Below are 21,566 nucleotides of genomic sequence, written 5' to 3' on the forward strand. Positions count from 1 at the left end.
ATGTATATATCCTCCTTGCAACCAGAAATTCTTGTAGCCTTAATTTCATCTGACACTTTGCAGTCAAGTGACTTGTTTTCTGTGCAAGGGCAAAGTTGTATTGCTTTCCTGTCTAGAGTCACCATCAGGAAACATCCTTTCTTTACTTTTTATTTTTCTTCCTCCATAGGTAAAACAGATCGTTGCAGATTCTTTGCTGAAGACCTTGGATGCCGTTGTAGCTGAAGTTGCAGAGGTGTGTTTTTGAACTCCTCTTCTAAAGATTTGTTTGTTGGTTTGGGTTTGTTTTTTTTTTGTCTTAATAAAAAATAATCGAAAAACTGTTTCTTTACCTATGTAAGGTGTGCTTTCTCTTTGCAAAATGTTCTTAATTTCCTGTTTGAACTGTTCTTTCAGTGGCTTAAGCGTAGTGTTGGACTGTGTAAAATGGAGGGGTGAAGGGGAAATGTCCTTCACTGACATAGAAGGAAATAGTTATTCTCTTTAAAAAATGAAGCATTTCTTACTTTAGCTCTCTTATCTACTCAGTTACAGCATTGGTTGCCCAAAAGTGGTTTGCAGTAGACTAAGGTCTTTATTACGTATTACAGTAACACTGTGTTCTTTATCATGTAGATAAAATGTGTTGGTTGTTTTCTTTTTCTGGCTTCGAAATTGCTGCTGCTTTCTTAGGTGTCATTTCTACAAGTTTAATAGTGTTAAGTTTGTGGACCTTTGCTTTCAGAGGTGACATACTTGTTTGTGTAGCTCTGTTGAGTCCTTGTTCCTTCGCTGGGAACAGTTCTCTACCAGCCTCCACCACATTTTATGGAGTTAGCCTCATCTTGTTCTGAGTGTAAAGTTGTGATGAAAAGACCATGTGTTCAGCTGTGCCAGAAAGTAACTTTGGTGCCTGCTCCAGCTTTCCTTTAAGTACTGCTGTATTTGAAATGTAAGCCTAAGTGGAGACAGCTTTCTCTCTTTGAGAATAAGAGGTTGGAGTACTTTTTTCTTCAAGAACACTGTCAGAGCATACATGTGCTCTTCAAATAAAAAATAATGAATCTTATTTGATGCACTGAATGGCTGTACTTTTCCTTTTAGTAAAGGTAGAGGGAGCAAAACTACTTCTGGTACCTGTGTTAAATGTTTGTTTACATTGTGGAGGAAAACGTGATGGGAATAAGAAGATTTATTTATATAATGGAAAGTACTTTTGAATCTAGCAGCATGTTTCCTTTCTCTTTCAGACGGGTGCTAGTACGGATCTCTATTATAAAACATTCAGTGACCCTCTTTATCTTGCTCAGTTTAAAATGCTGAGAGACACCTTATACTATATTAAAGGTATAGTGTTTGTATTGTTTTAATTTATCCTTCATTGTGTTTAGGATACAAAGCACTGTCTGTGTTGTATTGAGTGCTTGAATGTGGGGGGTTGCATTTCCTGGGAACTCTACAGAGACTCTAAAATTTGTATTCTGAAATGTTTCAATATAAAATAGGTCCTATGGAAATAGAACCATTAAAAAGCTCTTTTAAAAAGATTAATAGATGGCATTTCAGTTGTCTGCTCACTGATGGACTTCACAATGAAATTTATCATTTAGTCAGGATAGAAAATTCATTAAATAGTTTTATTTATAACTTAGCAATGAATTTTATATATGCTGTCAATCTGATGCACTGACTCCCATCCTTCTAGTATAATGCTTTTCCTTTTATTTCTTTAGATCTTCCCAACTTATTTGTGAAGGAAATCCATGATTTTGTGCTAGAGCAATTCAACAGCAGTCAGTCAGAACTTCAGAAGATCCTTCATGATGTGGATCGGCTGCACAATGAACTGAGTCCTTTAAAACTGCGTTGTCAGGCTAATGCTGCCTGTGTGGATCTCATGGTGTGGGCTGTGAAAGATGAACAAGGTAATAAATGCTTTTCAGTCTCTGGAATGTTTGTTGTCTTTAAGTTGTAGAAATACTTGTAAGGTGTGAAAGTAGATGATGCTCAGAGAAATATAAAGTCAATTTCAGTGGAATACTTTTTGCAGTTAGAAAGCAAGAGTAAAGCTTCCATCAAAAAGTTGTCAGATTAGTTGAGTAGGTAATTAGACATCTCTATAGAAATGGAAGCAGAATCATCCTATTGGCTTATCTGTAAGAGATGGCCTAATTGCTGCATTAGATGCAGCTGTTTATTTTCTAGTTTGTTTTTAATTATTGCTCTTAGTATCTTACATGTTTTTCAGTAAAAAAATGTTTTTTCTTCATATCTTATAGGACTGGGAAGCTCTTTCTTACTTTTTCTCTATTTTCTTGTGTAGTTTGTACATGGCCTCTTGAGTATGTGAAGGATTTTTTTCCTTTGATCCTTGCAGTACTTAATTTCTGTCAAATATGAAGTACACTAAAAATGGACTTAAAGTACTGTCAGTGTTTGACAGAGCTGTTTGGTGCAGATCCTCAGTTTCCAAAACTGTTTTCACAGGAGAAGGACTGAATCTCTTTGGGAAACTGTAGCATGAGAAGAATGAAACTGTTAAATTTTAGAAATTCCAGTAAGCATTGAATTGTGTATGGCCTAATAATAAATCTGATAGAGATAATTTTTTCTGTTTTATTTTTCATTTAAGGTGCAGAAAACCTGTGCATCAAGTTATCGGAGAAGCTGCAGTCAAAAACCTCAAGCAAAGTCATCATTGCTCACTTGCCACTGCTGATTTGCTGTTTGCAGGTCTGTCTTTACAGTATTGGACATTACTGTGAGAGTCGTGGGAGAAGAGCACTTTTTATCTGCTATTTGTGTTACTTTCCATGAATGTGTTCTAAATTTGGATTTTACAGGTCTGCTGTGGAAACTAGAACTGTAATAGAGCAGTGCTTTCAAAATTTTCTTAGCTCAACTACTTCTTCAAGGATAATATTCAGGAGGGCTTTTTTACCAGTATTTAATTTCTGAAATATTTGTCTTCTTAGTCCATTAGAGCACTTAGTCCATAAGCACTTCAAATACTGGGACTGGCATGTTATGAGTTGTAAGACTAGGGCTCGGTTATTCTAAATTTTGTCATCTTATTTGGCACTTACTCATAGTCTTACAAATGTGGTATTTTCCACCGCATAGTAAATAGTGAAGTTGCCAGGATTCCAACATTCTTAAAAGTTAGAACTTGTCCAATAACTTTCTTTTTTAGGGAGTGCAGTTCATTTCATCTGACTGCTGTGGGCTCACCCAGGAAGTGAGCAGCAGTGACTGGCATGATGCACTCTAGAATCTGACAGAATTAGAGGCTTAAAATGCCTAAATCTTCTCCTAAAAACTGAATCCCTTACAACTACGTATGGTTCATTTTGGCTTGGGTTTTTTTTTTCCTACTGAGCTGAAGTTGCAATCTTACAGTTGAAATTGTGCTGGTTTATTCTAAATGTTGTATTTTTGTTTTTTAGGGTCTAGGACGTTTGTGTGAGAGGTTTCCTGTTGTGGTTCATTCTGTCAATCCGTCCTTGAGAGACTTTCTTGTGATACCTTCCCCGGTGCTTGTGAAACTTTACAAGTATCATAGCCAGTATCACACAGGTAAAGGAAAAAAGGCCATGTTCCAAAGGACATGCTAATGATTGCTTTCAACTTACATAGTTTTTTAATGCTTTTGGATATTTTGTGTAGGGGGAAACAGAGATGATATTTGTGGGGTTTTTTGGAGGTGGAGAGGAGGAGTGCCAATCACATTCTGATACAGCTGTGTCTAAAGGCAAGCAGTGTGTGTAGAACTACATTTCGTCCTAGCAGTAATATTGCTGAGCCTCTTTTGCTGAAACTCAGCACTTCTGTCCTGAGTGAGATCACCACCTAAAGAATGCTACTGCAGTATAGAAGGCAGCTGTTAGGTCTCTTCAAAGCCACTTTTTCTCCAGGCTGAATGAGGTTGTGTTCCTCAGACTCTCCATATACCTCCTTTGCTCCAGCCCCATGACCTTCTTAATGACATTTGGTAGTGTTTTTGCTGCTGTTTTAAAGTTATAATATCATATAATGGTTTAAAAAAAATATGTTCAGTTTAAATCACTAGCAAATGCAAAAGCAGATTTGTAATTCTAAAGCAGAACAGGTAAAATGGTAACTGAAGGTGGCTAACTTTAGGAATAATTATTTAGAAATAGTTAAATGCAGTAATATCTGGTACAGGTAGTGACAACATGTGCACCTCCAGATTTCTTCAGCTCAACTTTCTAAGCTGTGAAATGGCGGTTTAAACTCACACTCTGCCTGTGTGCCCTCACCTTGGGGAAAAAGGGTATTTCACATGGTATTGATCTCCATACTCTGCTCTTAGTAGGTGGCAATGACATCAAGATCAGTGTCACCAATGAGCATTCAGAGTCCACTCTAAACGTAATGCCAGGGAAGAAGAGTCAACCATCCATGTACGAGCAGCTGCGTGACATTGCCATAGACAACATCTGCCGGTAAGAGAGATTTGCACCGTGTTGGAACATGTGTTCTATTTCTGTAGCAGAAAAACATTGTAACCATTGAGAAGATGCTGCTCTGTGACTCTATAAAGCTTTTTGCCTTTTTTGATCATGACTTCATTTTCATTTGGACACAGAATCACAGAATCATAGAATGGTTTGGGTTGGAAAGCACCTGAAGATCATCTAGCTCCAACCCCCCACCACATCTCTTGGTTCTGTTTGTGTCCAAATTGTAAAATTACAATTTGGTCTCATTGTTTTGCTTCCCACATATGTAATTCATGCAGTCACCAGTTTGATATTCAGTGGGGTTTTTGTTTTCTGCTTAGATTGTAATGTTACAGGATTGTGAAGCACTAAAATATAGTCAGTGTGATGATTATTATTCTCTTGTAGACAGCTACAGAGAGCAGGAGGGAAGACAAATAGCTGGTGACTAGAGACAAGGGATTGAAGTTTCTAAAGCAGTGGGTTCTGAGTTTACCTTACTGCTTATTCCCATCTTTATTGTTTCTGGAGAAAACAGCAGTAGAAACTGATCATTATTTAAAATACATCTGCAGTTTTCATAGGCAGTCAGTTCTGCAGTATGACTTTTTTCCCTGCTACCTGTAATGTGTTTACAATAGTAAAAAGTGAAATATTTCATTTATGCATATTTTTTTCCTCTGTTCCAGCAAGTTTTCTGTTCATTGTTATTTCAGGTGCTTGAAAGCTGGCTTGACGATAGATTCAGTGATTGTTGAGGCCTTTCTTGCCAGTTTGTCTAACCGTCTGTACATCTCTCAAGAGAGTGATAAGTAAGTTCTCCATCATCAAATCAATTTTTCCTTCACTTGGTGAAGCTGAAGCTTATTCTAAGATCGAAGTACAGACAGCATTATTTTAGACTTAAGTATCTCTGAGATTAGTGAACTTGTATGGGTCAAGATCTTCCCGTGCAAACCTTTGCAGAGCTTGAGCTCTCATTTTCATACCGAGAGGTATGGGTTCATTTTTATATGATTCGTTATTCAGTGTGGCATTCGACTTGCTTCACCTTTAAGAGACCTGCCAACCAAGAAACTGCCAAAGGGAGGTCCTGTAGTAGCTGGTCTGACTGTAATGTCTGAAGTGTTTTGCAGATCACTTGTACCTCTTTTCAGTGTTGTTTCTAGAACAGTTTGTTCATGGATTAGTGTGGGTTTCGTGGATAATGCGTTTGTGGGGCGTTTTGGGGTTTATGTTTTTATTTTGAAAACCAACTTGTGCAAGTATATCTCTGATGTTAATGTTAGGAGTTGATGGGTATCGAGAGTGTCAATATTAAAACTGTTTAAATTTACTATATCAGCTGTTTCCTATGTGAAAAGTAGCTGTGCTTGGTGGTCTTTAACTGTTGAACAGTTACATGTATGGTGTTTTTTGTTTATTTTTTTTGTAACAGGGAAGCTCATTTGATTCCTGACCACACAATCCGTGCTCTAGGACACATTGCAGTGGCACTGAGGGACACCCCAAAAATGATGGAACCCATCCTGCAGATCTTACAGCAGAAGTTTTGCCAGCCACCCTCTCATCTTGATGTACTCATTATTGATCAGCTGGGCTGCTTGGTCATCACTGGAAATGTAAGGAAAAAACTGGCTAAGAGAGGGCCAGTTCATGATCCCTTTCCTTTATTTTGTTATGGTTATTTTACTTTATTATGTAAAATACTGTGTTTCACAGGGTGATTGTTTAGAGAGATTGTATCCAATAAGCTTTACTCACTGATTTGCTTCTTTGTTTTTTTTTACAGCAATATATTTACCAGGAGGTGTGGAATCTGTTTCAGCAAATCAGTGTTAAAGCAAGCTCAGTTGTTTACTCTGCCACAAAAGACTATAAGGATCATGGATACAGGTAACATTTAGCTGTTTCCCTGAGTTGTATGAATACTATGTTGGATTTTCTTTATGCTACTTGAGGGATTTTCACATTTTTCCCACTTTTAAGTCTTATAACCAAGTTATAAATAGCACTGTTTTTTTTTTCCTTTGATTTTAAAAAGTAATGTATTATTTTAAAAACAGTAGCATTTCATAACATGGAGATTCATAAAAATGGTTTTCACTACAGGTAGTATTGAGTTTTTCCTTTTCTAAGGAGTTAATGTTTGTAGATGGTTGTACATTATTTGTAACCAGAGTAATTAATATCTTAGCCTGGAAAAGGTGATGAAGTTCCACTGGGTTTTGTGTGTGAGTGGTGCTTTTGGTTTTTAATGTGGTTCTAGTACATGTTAGGGGTTATATACAAGCCATTAATAGTTTAATTCTCAGTATCTTAGTCTGCATTGCAGTGTCTGTTATACCTAGAGATTGTCACTGACTTTGTTGATAGTTGGGCTTGGCTGAGTATCTTGTAGTACATGAGTAACCAAGGATACTATTCCTTCAGTATGTTTTAGCATACTGTCTGTCCCAGTGTAATCTCAGCAATCCAAACTCATTCTAATTCTGATTCTTCTGCTCAAGAGCTTTCCCAGTCTAGAAACACAGCTCTCTGCTGCTTTTCATCTGTAGCTGTACCTGGTACAGGAAAGTAATTTCCTTTTGGCTGTAACAGCATCATAAAGAGATAAAGCTTACAAATAATTTTGCATTTAAATACTGATTGCATTTCAGTTATTAGTGATGTGCTACTCATAAAAACAAAAAACCACCACCCAAAAAACTCTCTGTGAAAGAATGACAGCAGCCTTGTTACAAGAGTTACTATCAGCATTATAAAGAAAGCACTGAAAATATAGAACTTTGAGGAACTGCTTGTTCATAACTGTTCTTTCTCTCCAGACACTGTTCTTTAGCAGTCATTAATGCCCTGGCTAACATTGCTGCTAACATTCAAGGAGAACATCTTGTGGATGAACTACTGATGAACCTGCTGGAACTGTTTGTTCAGCTTGGGCTAGAAGGAAAGAGAGCTAGTGAGAGAGCAAGTGAAAAAGGACCAGCACTGAAGGTCAGATGTTTGCTGGTTTTAGTTGTAAAAAACTCATGCATTTGATAGTGATTTTATGTACAAAATATACATTTTTACGTTTCAGTAATTCAAATGTTTTTGTACTGATAAGATTTTCTCACTGGTGTGGTTTGGGAGCTGTTCCCTGCTTCTTGGGGCAGATAGGTATCACTTCTGTTTGAAATAGGTACATTTTCCTAGTAGTGAAAGGAACAATGTGGTGCTTCTTTTTAACCTATTCCACCCACCCCACCACCCCTCCTGTGCATGGTACATTTTAATAGTGCTAAGTTCTTTATTCCTTTATGGGAAGGGTGAACTCTTGGTAAATCCCTTTGAAATGAGTCTGTTTGCTTTGAAGATAGATTGTATTTAATCAGGGATGGCCACTGTTTTCTTAAAAGAGAGCTAACACATGTCTAGAATCTGCTTTTCAGAGAGTCTGTGGTGGAAAATCTCCTTCCATGGCTTTCATTGTTTCTTGTAACCACAAATAAGCATGTTGAAATTGTGAAGAGCATACTGTAAACATTGGTCTAAAGTGATGCTTCCAAATTAGTTTCCACCCTTCTCCTTTCAGAGATACTTTTCCTCTGAGTTTAGGAATCACTGTGGGAGACAAACTGTTGCACTGGCTTAAAACTGCCTGCAAACAGAAAAATGTATGATTGATTTAACATTGATTTGAGCTAGGAGGCAGTGTTTCTTTATGATGAAGATACTGATAGCAGTTTTCACTAGAACACTCTTCACTCAATGTAGAGTAAAAGTTCTGAAAAGTATTCTGAAGACTGGGTTACTTAATTTTCTGGGAGAGATCAAGGAGGTAAAACACTGCACATGCTTTGCTCCCAAACATTCTTTGATGGTTTGCTGTGTCCTTGCTTCTCAGTATGCCTTTTTGTGGACTTAAATTTGCTCATGAATCAGTGAGCAAATTCAGTGGTTTATTTTTTCTGTGTCCGATCAGATTTTTCAGTTATGTAAGTGGCTTCTGAGAGACTTGGGTTTTTTTGGATATTGATGATAGTTAACACAGATGTCCCTTGAGAATGCCCAGGGATGGGATTCAGTGCGTCTTCTTCATCCTCAGTGCCATAGATTATCATAAAGAGGCTGATACTACAATTTTGTAACAAAAATGCTAGTAGAAAAGTGAATTTTCTATACTTCTGTTAATGTCCTGTGCTGGGTTCTAGCTATCAGCTTGCATATGAACTCTGTGCAGCAGTTTGTCGTGTGCAGTGGGCTGTCCTAATGCTAGCAATAAAAAGCTTTAGTGACTTTTTCCAGTTGTTCTTGCCCCTTAGAGTGACTTGAGTGCTGTTCTATCCTGTCACAAATATTTAAGGGTCCATCTTTTGTTTTGCTTTACCTTGGACACTACAGGAAAGAGAGCTAAAGTGTGGTTTAGTTGGGTTGTATCATTACTGTTTCATCTAAGGCTGTTTGGCTTTGTTTCTCTCTCTTGCTCTTCCTTGCTTCTTCCTCTTTTTAATTGCTTCCTTCTGGTTTACTCCACTTCGTGCAAAGCTGTACACTGTTAGCGTGTCTGCCTTGCCTCTGCCCTGCGGGACCAGCGGTTTCTGTAACAGGCCTCTATCTTGTAAGGAGAAAGGTGGAGAGGCCTCTACCTCACAAATCCATTATGTAGGGGTATGGGAGGCAGGGCAAGACCTCAGAGAGCAATCTGAGCATAGTTGTCTGTGCTGTCACTGTCTGCCTCATCAGAGAAGGTGACAGACAGTGTCCTGTATGCAGTGAATGTTTTCAGTTCTCAAACACTGTATTTAGCCAAGAGTAAGAACATTTGTATAGAGTACAATTAAAAAGTCCTAAGAAGTCAAAGGAAATACGTATTTTCCTTATGCTTCTATTTCGATGGAAAAGACTGCTCCTACTGCTTAAATAAACTCTTGAAAATTGTGTCTTTTATAAACTTGTCATTTTTTGCTTCATTTTGGAAGTCAAATGAGACTTAGTAAACATTTGACACTTGTCTGTGGCCACCCATTTAATATCGGCATTTTTCTTGTAGCTGTTGGATGCCAGAATAGATGTGGTATCAATGAACATTCCTCCCATTTTAGCTAAAGGCATAATACCAAACTTCCAAACATAGACCTTGTGCTGGGAGAGAGGAAAAGAATCACAATAGTCTGTGAGGAGGCACCTGCCAAGCTTTGCAGAAAGACTCCAGGGTGTGCCCTGAGGAAGTCCTGTGGATTTCTAGGATGCTCTTTTGGCCATCTCATGCGCAAATGTTTGCAAGATACACAGTTGTAATTGGCAATCTATGTTTTCATTTGCATAGACAGTAGGAATGTGTGATGTCTTGTAGTAGGTATTTTAGAAATGCTTTTGTGCATGTTTTGATAATTTCCTTTTACTTTTCCAGGCCTCCAGTAGTGCAGGGAATCTGGGAGTGCTTATTCCTGTTATTGCTGTGGTGAGTATCCAACGGTTGGGTGGTTGCAAATGGAATATTTTTTCTCATATATATCAAATATCATTGCTAACTCATGGTCAAATGGTTTGATTAACAACTAGTGCAGAAGTAAGCATCCAAGAGAAATGTAGTATTGTGAAATGGTTATTTCTTGTTCTGATGGGGGGAAAACGGTTGTTTGTTAATGACATTTCAAAATGACTAATTTTTGGTGATTCAGGATTATTAAATTGTTGCTAGTCATGAATTCAAGAAATTCATAAGCTAAATAATTCTGCAGGGGCTATTTCTTTGAGTAGTATTTGGCATGTAATCATTCCTTGCAGAGTGAGAAAAGATTAGTGCTTGTTAGAGACTTACTGTAAAAGTTATGGAAGCACTTTCCCGTTGGAAATTTTTATTGATGATACATTTGTTGTGAGTAGCTGGTGATAACTGTATTTTTCTTAACCAGTGTGACCTTTAAATGGAGTCAGATAGTGCCAGAATCTGAAGCAAGAGTTAATGGTTACATTATGGTGGTTGAAGCAAATATTTGACTTTCTTGCACAATGTATGAAGATCATGAGTTTTGAGCAGTAGCTGATTTGCTTTTCTGCTTGACCTCTTTCCCTTGAATAATTTCTGCTACTTAAGGTCTCAAAACCCTCATATTTCAGATGCTGCAGCTCACATAATTCTTGATAAACTAATTAAATCTAGGGCATGAATATTTAATCTTATGAATATGCTTTTCTTTTTGGATATAGATAAACCAATAAAATGTGTATATGGATGCTAATGATTTCTGTTGTGAACCTTCAGTACTGAAAACTGTACCCCAGATGGGGGGCTTACAAGGAAGCACAATGTGAGGCAGTAGAGACAAATATCTGAGCTTCCTATCCAATATCAGCTTGTCATCATCCTTCATTTAATACTGATATTTCACTGACTGTCATATTAAAAAGCTTTGTGTATAGGGTGAAGTTAGATAATGTAAAATACCCAGGAGTGGTTTTTGTTTCTGAAACTGATCAGGTATTCAGGATTTCCTTATACCTATTTATTATAAAGAGACATCCTAGCACAAATTTAAAGCTAAACCTCAAGAATCCAGATAGTCTAAATATTTTATTGATTACATTTTATACACTGAAGAACACAAAATGTGTTACTTTGTGGTATTTTTTTTAGTACACTTGTTTCAATACATGGCACTAACCATTTTAAATTGCAGTCAAATTATCTACTGCTACAAGTCCATTCATATAAAACTACCTGTAGATAATATGTTTTCTTTTGATACCAGTGGCTTTTGTATTAGCTAACATGGCAATAAAAATTCCTTTATGATACTGGTATATTAGCATGTAGTTATACAGCCCAGGTGTAACAGTGTGTTGGAGATCTTCTCTACTTTTAGGATTGGGCTGGGTTGACAACTCTGCCCATGAACAGAAGGCAGCTGGTACGATGTTCATAGATCAAAAACAAAAAGGGGCGGTCTACAATGAAGCGAATCTGAGCAGAAAGAGGCATGAACCCGACGTTGGTTATTGCTCCAGCCTCTGTGCCTTCCTCATTCACAGTTATTGTGCCTTGATGGTTGAACTGTTAAAGCAAACAAAAAAAAAGGGGGTAAATAAACAAAAATGAAACTGGGGATCTTGTCAGGTATTCTCAAATGATCTGTTCACAGCCTTCCCCCCCTGGCTCAATGTCCTGCACATGGCTCTCTTGTGACGCTCTTTCTGGTAACCCTTATATGGCAGCAATCCTTTGGTTTTGGTCTGTAAACAAGACTGTTCCTGACCGGCCATAACACTTCTTGTGCCTTTGACATCTGGTTAAACATGTACCTCATTATATGAGTAGACAAGCACATACAGAGAAACCCACATCCCTCCTCTGTCTTCCAGGAAAGATGAGGGGAAAAAGTGCTATTTTAGCTTACTGTGAATTGGTTTTACTGCTGTCATATACAGTTAAATCAGAAAGGAAATGAAAAGAGGAGAGGAGTAAATACCCGGTCAATGGTGACTTTCTCATCCGATATACCAGAGTAGTCCCCTTTGTCATTAAACAGGTCTTCTATTCCCATGGATCTCAGATAACCAATCAAGTTATAACTCTTCTCCAGCTTAAATTTAGGCAGAACCACTTCTCTTGTTCTAGTAAAAATAAAACCAAAAATGAAAAATCATTGAGAACGTATTTGCATGACACCTTTGTTGTGGTTTGGGTTGTTTGCTGTCTTCAGAATTTATGTGTATAAGGTAGACAGCTTTGAGCGGTTCAGTGCATGGTTGGACATGCTTCTAATAAATGCCCAACTGTCAGATTTTCTGGAGCACTAAATTGGAGATTTGTGACTTATTGTGTTCAGTAGAATTAGGTTGGCTTCCTGAATAGCCCATCAAATCTGCCCTTTTTACCTTTCTATCAAGTCTAAAGACAGATACCACCCAGTCTGTCACCTTGCACAAGAGAGGCTGTATAATTTTTTCTCTCCCACAATTGTGATGTCTGGGGTTGATGACTGAATGTGTGCCTTTACTCAACAGATGTGTTGAAATACACAGTGCTGAAAAGAGCATAGGCTGCTTTCCCTATGATGGCGATTATTCTGCACAAATAACCTGTTATTATCATACTACTGGTTTTCTTCCTCATTGTACACTTTATCAATAAGAGTTTTTTCTTTAAATCTACAACATTAAACTCTTAATAGAAAGAATTTTGAAAGTCTGTTAGAATTTTCCATCTCAGTCATTGTTGATTTTTTGACAGCATTTAAATTGTGACTGATTGCTGGTCCTAATTTGTAATTCAGTAAATCCATCTTTTGGGGGGTTTTGTTTGGGTTTAGTGTTTTTAATCACAATATCATGTTATTGTCTGTGTTCTTTACTTACCCTTGTCAATCTCATCAAGAAAATACACTAAGGCTTTAACAAGATGTACTTTTCAGCAGATACCTGTTTGTCATGCTCTTCTGCCATTTTTCCACCACTTGAGGTGTTATCTGCTTTTCTAGGGCTTTCATGCCTGAAAGTTTGTGTGGAAGTACAATCAGCATGCTGATGTTCCCCACAAATGGGAGCTGGATCACGCCGCAGTCTAGCTCAGGGTCTGCAGCAGCTAGGAAGTTCCCTTTAGTCTGCATCATAGGGACCTTTATTGTTTGCTTCTCATTCAGTCGGAAGCTCCTCTTCATAGTCATTTCCACTGGAAACTTATTCTCCCAGGTTCCTATTAATACAGGGCAGAAAGCAGATAAAAATACCCAAGATCCTTGTTTAATAAAATATTCTTAGAATAAGAGTTTAAGTTTTAATTCATGTGCATTGGGAATTACTGAAGGAGATTGTTGATTTCAGTTAAGTCTGAATAAGAAGGCAAGTTTTAAAGTGACTTTAAAATTCCTGGGGTTTTTAACATAACATTTGTCTGATTTGAGTGCTTTGAAGTGCAAAAGCAAAAATTAGTCAGGGTGGAGATCTGGAAGAGGTTGGTGTGTACTATTGTCTGGCTACAAGGAACTTAGACATTACAAAGGTTAAACAGATGGAAAGTACTTGGCAGCATTTGTACCTAGTGGAGTAAGTGACACAGCTATATTTTCTGAGAGACTTGATACTTGAAACCCACACTGAAGTATGTTACTGGGACCTCAAGCTAAGTAATGGCTGCTTTAGTTTTGTGTAAAGTTTTAAAAGAGATGCTGAAGGCATTACCTTGACTTAATCCATTCAAGCCAATTAACTTTCTGTCTTAACACATCCTGAGGAGCTTCTTAATGACCCAGATTGATGTGATTTCGACACATCTGCAAGAGCCTTTCATCTGGCAGGTTTATGCCCAGAAAATACAATTCACTGTATTTTGCAGACCAGAAAGTCCATCAAGGTTTGGAGCTTTCTATGTGAAGATTCTTTGGATATCCCATATATTCATTGACTGTGTAGAAGAAGGTGCTCTTTTAGAGCAATATTCTTACTGATCTTTTGAACCATGGCTCTGGAAAGAACATTTCTTCCTTCATGGGCAGACAAAGCTAGAATTTTATAGTGGAGATAAGGTTACTGGTATTTCCTGTTAAAACTCTGGATTTTAGGTCACCATTGGCAGACGAGTACATGGGGAATGTGACTGCACCTGTGTGGAGAGACTACGAATTTAACCTTGATTGGGAACCTTGTTGTTAAACAGTTGCAAGTAATTTTGAGATCCCTAATCTGACTTTGCCAAATCAAAGTAACAAAAAAAGCCTTTAGTCCAACTTTAATAGTTTCTTCATATGTTGGGCTGATAGGGAGCAGTCTGAGAAATGATCAGACTGTGGTTAACATTCTGAAGGGAATGGGATGTAAAATGGATTACGCTATTCTCAAACAAATTGTCTCAGTTCAGGAAAATCCAGTATCGCATCTTGCTGTTCTTCAGGGAACAGAATTCACAGTCACAGGACTCTTATCTAGCAAATGACATGAAGCTGCTGTGGGCCAGGGCAGCTTCAGCAGCACTGTTGTCACCTGAGGAATGGGAGACTTTTGTCAGCTCTTCCTAGCAGAAGAGAGGAGCTGGGGAACTTTGCAAGTGTGTTTGTCCTGTGGTGAAACACTGTTCTCCAGGGGGAGGCTTGTGGCCTTCTGGGGTCATCTGAAATCACATGACACTCTCTGACTTTTACGACTTCTTGTTTTGAATCTTCCACCAAGATGTCTTTGGGACCCACCTGCAGTGGCAGATGTTGTCTCTCTGATTGAATTCTCTCTTGTGTTCATGACTAGGATCTCAGAAAAGTCATTTTGGACCTGTTAGAATCTGTCAGTTCTCAAAAGCTGCTGTGATCTATCCTGTTTAAAGTACCTGGCTCCTACTTGATAGGGAACTCATAAATGATTGTTCAGATCTCTGCAGAATGGAGGGTAGATCTCAGCTGGAGGTAGATTTGACACCTAGACAAGATAAAACTTGCTGCTTACCAATGTGAATAGTTTCCAATAGTTTCTTGATGGTATTTAACGTAAGAGGAGCTTGAGGCTTCATAGTGTTTGGCAGGTATCCTGTTACTCAATTACAGTTACTCAGCACAAGCATCACTTGTGCTGAGCATCTCTGTGTATCTGAGAATACTCATAGGTTTCTTAGCTCTGAGAGTTTAACAGAGCTTGTCTGCAATGGTGCAATCAGTGTTAATATTGTAAATGGAAAGATGTGGGGGAAAAGCTAGCATGTCTAGGAGGACTAGTGGGGAAACTGGGAATCCCAGAAGCAGAACTTGCTTTTAAAAAGTTCAGTTCTACTCAAAATAGAATTACCAAGAGGCTGTCACTCATTAAAGAATGAGACAGAAATAAAGAATAGATCTTTTTGGTTCTCATGCTTGGAAATTACAGTCTTTAGCAGACACCATCAAGGCAATTTGATCTAACAGGACTCCACGGGCAGAAGAAAAAGCCAAGTCTTTTTGATCTTGGTGACTCAAGAGTTCCAGTACCAAAACTGTTTAGTTTTGGTGGAGTTTTCGTGGTTTTGAGATAGCACAAGTATTTAATAATTTCAGACTAAAGCAAAAAGATATTTTAAATTTTACCAAATAATGAAAAAAAATATTTGCATTTCACTTTGCATTATTCTTTTCTTAGGATGGTCTAATGGACAGTACAGCCATGTATTTAATAAGATATAATCATCAGAGGTGTACTTAAGGATATAAATAAGTCGGTTTTGGATGGCACTTCAGAATAGGGGAATATTTGGTTCTTATGCTAATAACTGCTTCAGATCTTTTAAAGAGACAAGTGGCATTATTCAAGAAAGTAACACCTTGCAAATGAGTGGGAAATGGTATGTTTCATTAACTTAGAAAAATTATATTCCTGTAGTGAAATGCTGCAAAGGTGTAAGACAGGCCTTGAGCATTTGTTTCCTGGAAGCAGGATGTAATTGAGAAAAAGAAACTCCTTTATAGGCTATGGAAAGGAGTATGTTGTACTTCCAAACACTGTGATCCTTTTATGCTAATCTGTCTTTCTTTACCAGTGTTTTAAGTCGCTTTCATCTGATTATTGTCTTAAACAGTCAGTAAGAGAATTTCCTCTTCTTCCTCGCTCCTGTTGCATCAGCACCTCCCACCCCTGGCTCGTTTAATACCATTTAAAAAGTTTATTGAAAAATTCACAAACTTTCAACCTGAGGTAGAAAATCAGTGTTGAAAATTTCACCACAGACCCTTAGTTTAAATGTAAAGAAATAGAAAATAAGGGTGCTTAAGAAGAATGTCTTTACTTCAAGCTGTTCAGGTATACATGTAGGAGCCCATATCAGCAGACAGTTCATGCTGAATTATTCTGAGTAGTGAATGCATTTGGTTTTAGCTGTAGAAGAATACTGTTTTGGTTATACTCCTCAGTGCCCTGTGTAGGCTTGTTGACAAGGATCATGGTCTGATCATATGAAAAAAACCCATACTTGAAGCTGAAATTCTTTATGGTCATTCATATAAATCTTGAATATTTTGGAAATGTGAAGTGTTTTAACTGAAATCAACCTGTACCATTTCAGTGAAGCCCATAACTTGAAGAAGGACTGAATGTGACTAATAACTTGTGCATGAATTAATACATCAGTGCCTGAGAGTCTTACAAAGCTTATGCTTTCTGAGGCTTTTCTGCATTCTTATGTTGTTTTTTAGTCTCACTTATAGTCGATAAAGTTTTTGGATGTGATAAGCATTTGCTGCATTTGTACAATACCCACTAACTTCAGGGTGTGACTGGAACATCAGTATCCTACAGAAAAATGTAAAAATAGGTTAACAATAGAGATTCTTTTTGAGGTGTAGTCTAGATTGGGATTTCTACTGAAATATGCAGTGAATCGCAAATTGAGAAAATCCATTGCTAAGATTGAGATAGCATATTCTTACCTTTAAAGTAGAGACAGTTAAGAATCATCATCAGTGTGGTAGGGTTTACATTCACAAGAGCTTCTTTTATTAATCCTTTGGTCAGCTTCAAGATGCGTTCATTGGTTTTAGTTATGAAGCTGGGATCTGAAAAATCAGCTGGTTGAGCATCAGCAAAGTAGTATGTTTTTGTATTGTTTCTGAAATCATTCAGAATAGAAAAGTCCTTCTGAATATAAAGATCATTGACAGACCTCAGTGTGTAACCAAAGTTGCGCCTGAAGAGCCGATGAGTGAGCTTGCGGAAAAGGTTATGAATAGTCATGAGCTCGTATTTGGTGCTGGCATTAATGAAGTCCTGAAAGCCAAGAACAGATAATACTTCCTGCTGGGTTTTACCCTTCAGACCCAGAGAAATCATAGCCATTGCAGTGGAAATACCAACAGGAGCCATGAGAATATTATCTGAAGAGTTGGTCTTTTCTGCCACACTGCGGTAAAGGTTGAAGCCAAAGTTTGCATTGAGGATATTGAGGCGCTGGATTCTGGTTTTGCCTTGGAATAGTTCAAGTATATTTCCTTGCTGAATTTCAGAAACTATGTATGGGGCAGCATCAATAATGTCACTGTAGTCATCTTCACCCAGTATCTTGTCAAGATCTAGGTAGTCCTCTTCCTCCTCCTCTTCAGGAATCAAGTCATTAGTGATAGTGTTTTCTCTGTGGAACTCCAGTGGTAAATTTGGCATATCATACGTGCCATTTTCATGTGGCTGTGCATCTTTAAGGCTTTCAAAATGCTCAGTGAAGTCCTTGACTCCACCAAATGTGGAGGTTATGACAAGAGCAAGGGCAAGCAAATGAAATAAAAGCTTCATTCTGACAGATCAAAACCTGGAAGACAACGTAACACAGTTGAGAGAGTAGAAGGTAATTGAATTTTAGTTACCTGTTCCCTAATTTTAGGTCCCTGCTGAGCTCTGTCACAGCAGCGAGTCTATAGTTACCTTATTTGACAGCATTTTTTTAATGGAACAGAGCTAAATAGGTGGTTAAATCTGTTTTACTTACAGATCAGTAAGTAAAAGCAGTTTTGCTGACATGATGCCTCCATCCTGCCAAAGAATTGGTTGACCTCCTCCCATACAAGTAGTCGTTATGGGCATGTTTCAGCAATAACAAACTCATTACCTAAAGTTGTGGGACTCTTTATTTATAACCCCATAACACTTGAAATATTTACTAACTGTGTTACTAGCATATGCTAAGAGTACGACATTAAGTTTGAAGATTCCAGCTTGATAGGAGGAGGGACTAGGCATCCACCACAGGAGCATACCAGAAGGCTGAGATGTACTGAAGGATTAGAAAAACAGACATCCTGTAGTTACAACAAAAATAGGAGTTTTATGAGAGTACTTTTGGAAGAGCAAGGCTGAAATTTGCTGGAATAAGGGAGATCTAGGGAAGTAACACCAAACCTGGAGCAAGATGGGTATTTGCACAAAACACCATTAGTGGGACTGCACTGTGGGAAGCGTTAGGCAGAAACATGTATCCTGGCCTACTCATGGTGTAAATCGGATGTATAAACTCAGTGTCTGTGCATGCTTTCTGCAGCTGTGTGCACTCATCTGCTGCTTTAATGAGAAATTGGCTTGATTCTGATTTTTGATTCTGTTTTGTGTCCGCTTACTTTTCTGTAGCACTGCACAGCACGTAGTGCTCTCTGCTTTCCTCATTCTGTGAAGTTTCTGTAAGTTCCTAATCAGAGCTTTGTTTCTCTACATTTGGTGTTACCCCAATGGTAGATTTCCAACCTCATCTGAGAATGTATTTAAGTAGAACCTCCATTTTTTAAAGGAAAAGTTAATTGCTTTTTTATCTACTGAGTATTGGACCATTACATTTTAAAAGATATTTTTAAAATCAAGAATTAACTTAGATATTTGGAGTTTGCAGAGAATGAATCCATCTTAACTCAGCTGTAAAGCACTGTTCCAAGAAGTGGGTCTGAGAGACTTTTCACCATAATATTGGGTTGCAGTAATTACAGTGATCTTAAAAAGAGATAAAAAAGTATAATTCCTTTCTGTGACAGTAAAATAAAGACCAAAATGTCAGTGTTCAGTAACTCTGTATCAGCTGAAACTGAAATGTCAGGGTCTTGGCTTTTGCTCAGACTTCTTTAGAAAATAAGACTTTATAAAGTAAATTTCTGTTAATAGACTTTTTGGAATAAAAAGGCAATTATTTACAATATAAACTAGAGCAAACCGTTGAATAGGCATTAAACAAAGATCTTATGAGGTGTTGATTAAAATGCTTTTTAAAGTAGGAAATAGTCCAAAGAGCTGTTCTACAGAAGTGAAATAAATAGGTATACATACCTGTAGCTCAGTGAGTAAACCCAGTGCTTGAAAGAAAACATTTTCAAACACGTTGCAGCAGGACTGAAGGAACTGAGCTAACAGATGAATATTTAAAATTCTCCCCCCAGACTCATTTGCCTGAAATCCTGAAACGATTTAAGGGATTATCCCATATTAACAAAATCACATTGTTCTGCAGCACTGAAGGATCCACAGAAGATGCTCTTTAAATAGTTTTACCCTGTGACTGAATGATTCGAGTCAGTCTTTTTCTTACTGTTTCTTCATAAATTCATGACTTTTTCTTTCCCCGCCCCCAGAAGTCAGGCCCTTAGGGCTGAGATACTCGATCCAGTAACCACTGATAAATGCTTTCTGCTTTTGGCATGGAGGAATTTGCTGTCTGTAGTTCCCAACTGTACATTCTCGTCTTCACCAGAGTTCAGTTCCTGCTTAGCTGGCACTGAAACAGTCAAAACTTGCCTCTGCTCTGCAATATACATGTCTTTGGTCAGATCTACCTAAAATAACAGCAGATGAAAATGAAGCTTACCTTTAAGCCACTGTACGGGAAGGATGTGTTGAATAGCTCCAGTAGGAGGAATGGCAGGGTTTAAAGCTGAACTTTGACGCTAGTTTTTTGTGTATCTCCCAAAGTAAACATTCTCTAAACCAAACACTGCTAAACTTACTTCGTCAGCCAAAATCCCTCCCTTGCCTAGTGATCTCTGCTGAATTGTATGTTGCTTGTTGAAGTACTTTTATGGCTTTGCAGGTACTTGTTCACTTTTGAGGAAGATCTTTGAGCAAAACTTGTGTATGTAAAGTTTCAAAGTCAAGCACGCACATAAACTTGACTGTTGCTGACCAGTAAAACCCATGTCACTGCTATTTTGTGCTGAAATGGGGGGGGCATCTTAATGTAAAAGTGGGAGAGGCTGTGATGGTCAGGCTTCTTCAGTCAGTGCTGCATTGGTGCAAACATTTGTGTCGCACAAGCCACGTTTGCCATGGTGCCATTCACCAGCTTTTAAAGGGATTAGAGGGATTTTTTCATGTTTTTCTTTTTAAATGAACAATCTGCCTCATGATTTATAAATATGCCCAAAGTTGGGTTTATATAAGGTTTCATTGAAATACTGCTGGCTGAAATACTGCTGGCTTTCATACCCCAAGGGAATTAGTGTACATTGAGAGAAACTTTTTAAGCTAGATTAGAATCTAACATTTTCTTAATAAAGTTTACAGTAATAATATGCAGTCATATTGCATAAAGCTGTCAGTTCAGTGAGCTATTCCTTCCACTTTTTAAACACTGCTTGGACTTCTAACACTATTTAGGATGTTTGTTATATAAATTCATCTAAAATTGCATATCATGTTGGCTGGGAGGGAAGGCTGTGCTCCTGCAGTGGAAGCAGCTGTTTGTGCAAAAAGCATCAGAGAGTTTTAAGGAAAAAGTGTTGAAAATAATGCTCTTTTACTTGCTTGTTTAGCTAGTAAATTCTCCAGAACTGATGTCATTGTGTGCGTGGGTGCAGACAATAAAAGATCCCCAATTGGTGCCTCTATGTATTTCCACAAAGCCAATAAACAATAGCAACCAGAAGTATGTTTGACTAATATTTATTTAGGTTTGAGTTCCTTTGCACTTAGGCAGAGCTGCATGACATTGTCTCCAACACAGTTTAAAGGATCATGTGGCCTCTTCATCTCTGTGGTTGACAGTACACTAATATTATGTATTCTCTTCAGAGGTTACTGTATCAGCATGGTATTATTCCTGTGTAAAACAAAGGAAATTCTTACTTCAGGCATCTCAAATGTTAATATTTCAGATAATTCTAACAAGATCTTTCTTCAGTATAACAATAGCATTATAATGCTGGTTTTCATAGGTGCCAAAGAATATTACGTTTGTAAATCGAAGGTACGTTAATTAATTCCTTAGAGTGGAATTAAATTATTATAGCCCCCACCAGTCTCTGATGTTAATGTTTGTTTCTTTGATAGCTCACCAGACGCTTGCCGCCCATCAAGGAGGCCAAACCGAGGTTGCAAAAGCTGTTCCGTGATTTCTGGTTGTACTCAGTGCTGATGGGATTTGCTGTGGAAGGATCAGGTAGTGTAGATTCTAAGAAAACATTGCTGCTCACACTTAAACTCCTGACAAATATACACCTAACACTGTGCAAACCAGTCACAATAAAACTACAGGCACAAAGACACTAAAAAATGAACAGCTTACATGGCAGTTTTCCAACTGGATTTCTTTACATCTCTGCTGGTTTGCTATGAGATTCAGCACAGTATAACTTGTGCTTCATTTTTTTCCCCCAGGTTAATAGCCTTAGTTAAGTATGAAATAGAGCATTGGACACATAGGGTACAATGGTAATCAAGCAGAAACTT

The 21,566-nt window shown here is 37.9% G+C and overlaps 2 protein-coding genes across 3 annotated transcripts in view; one reads left to right on the plus strand and one right to left on the minus strand.

Moving 5' to 3' along the window:
• Positions 1 to 21,566, plus strand: part of PI4KA (phosphatidylinositol 4-kinase alpha) — a 54,235-nt gene that overhangs the window by 5,630 nt on the left and 27,039 nt on the right. Inside the window, exons 8-19 of the mRNA XM_005147759.2 lie at positions 170 to 235; positions 1,230 to 1,326; positions 1,713 to 1,904; positions 2,612 to 2,712; positions 3,426 to 3,555; positions 4,313 to 4,445; positions 5,159 to 5,254; positions 5,881 to 6,064; positions 6,235 to 6,338; positions 7,271 to 7,439; positions 9,838 to 9,888; positions 21,168 to 21,276. Coding sequence (XP_005147816.1) covers positions 170 to 235; positions 1,230 to 1,326; positions 1,713 to 1,904; positions 2,612 to 2,712; positions 3,426 to 3,555; positions 4,313 to 4,445; positions 5,159 to 5,254; positions 5,881 to 6,064; positions 6,235 to 6,338; positions 7,271 to 7,439; positions 9,838 to 9,888; positions 21,168 to 21,276 — 1,432 coding nt within the window. The remainder of the gene's footprint in view (positions 1 to 169; positions 236 to 1,229; positions 1,327 to 1,712; positions 1,905 to 2,611; positions 2,713 to 3,425; positions 3,556 to 4,312; positions 4,446 to 5,158; positions 5,255 to 5,880; positions 6,065 to 6,234; positions 6,339 to 7,270; positions 7,440 to 9,837; positions 9,889 to 21,167; positions 21,277 to 21,566) is intronic.
• Positions 10,983 to 19,797, minus strand: SERPIND1 (serpin family D member 1). Of its 2 annotated transcripts, none has more exons than XM_005147758.4 (5): positions 19,708 to 19,797; positions 16,805 to 17,676; positions 12,849 to 13,122; positions 11,897 to 12,041; positions 10,983 to 11,481 (listed from the first exon to the last, which is right to left on the minus strand). In XM_005147758.4, exons 2-5 carry the CDS (start codon positions 17,658 to 17,660, stop codon positions 11,290 to 11,292), a joined length of 1,467 nt encoding a protein of 488 aa, XP_005147815.2. In that variant the 5' UTR covers positions 17,661 to 17,676; positions 19,708 to 19,797; the 3' UTR covers positions 10,983 to 11,289. The 2 variants fall into 2 exon arrangements, with proteins under 2 accessions (XP_005147815.2, XP_030903644.2); XM_031047784.2 differs by lacking the exon at positions 19,708 to 19,797 and adding an exon at positions 19,173 to 19,406.

Source organism: Melopsittacus undulatus, chromosome 12 (assembly GCF_012275295.1).
Source record: "Melopsittacus undulatus isolate bMelUnd1 chromosome 12, bMelUnd1.mat.Z, whole genome shotgun sequence".
NCBI lineage: Eukaryota > Metazoa > Chordata > Aves > Psittaciformes > Psittaculidae > Melopsittacus > Melopsittacus undulatus.

Excerpts from the sequence above, each read along its gene's own strand:
- SERPIND1 (XM_005147758.4), bottom strand. The coding sequence starts at position 17,660 with ATGAAGCTTTTATTTCATTTGCTTGCCCTTGCTCTTGTCATAACCTCC. Across the intron at positions 13,123-16,804 it reads TAACTGTCTCTACTTTAAAG|GAACCTGGGAGAATAAGTTT; the intron begins GTAAGAATATGC and ends CTGTATTAATAG. Across the intron at positions 11,482-11,896 it reads AGAAAGTCACCATTGACCGG|TTCAACCATCAAGGCACAAT; the intron begins GTATTTACTCCT and ends TTGCTTTAACAG.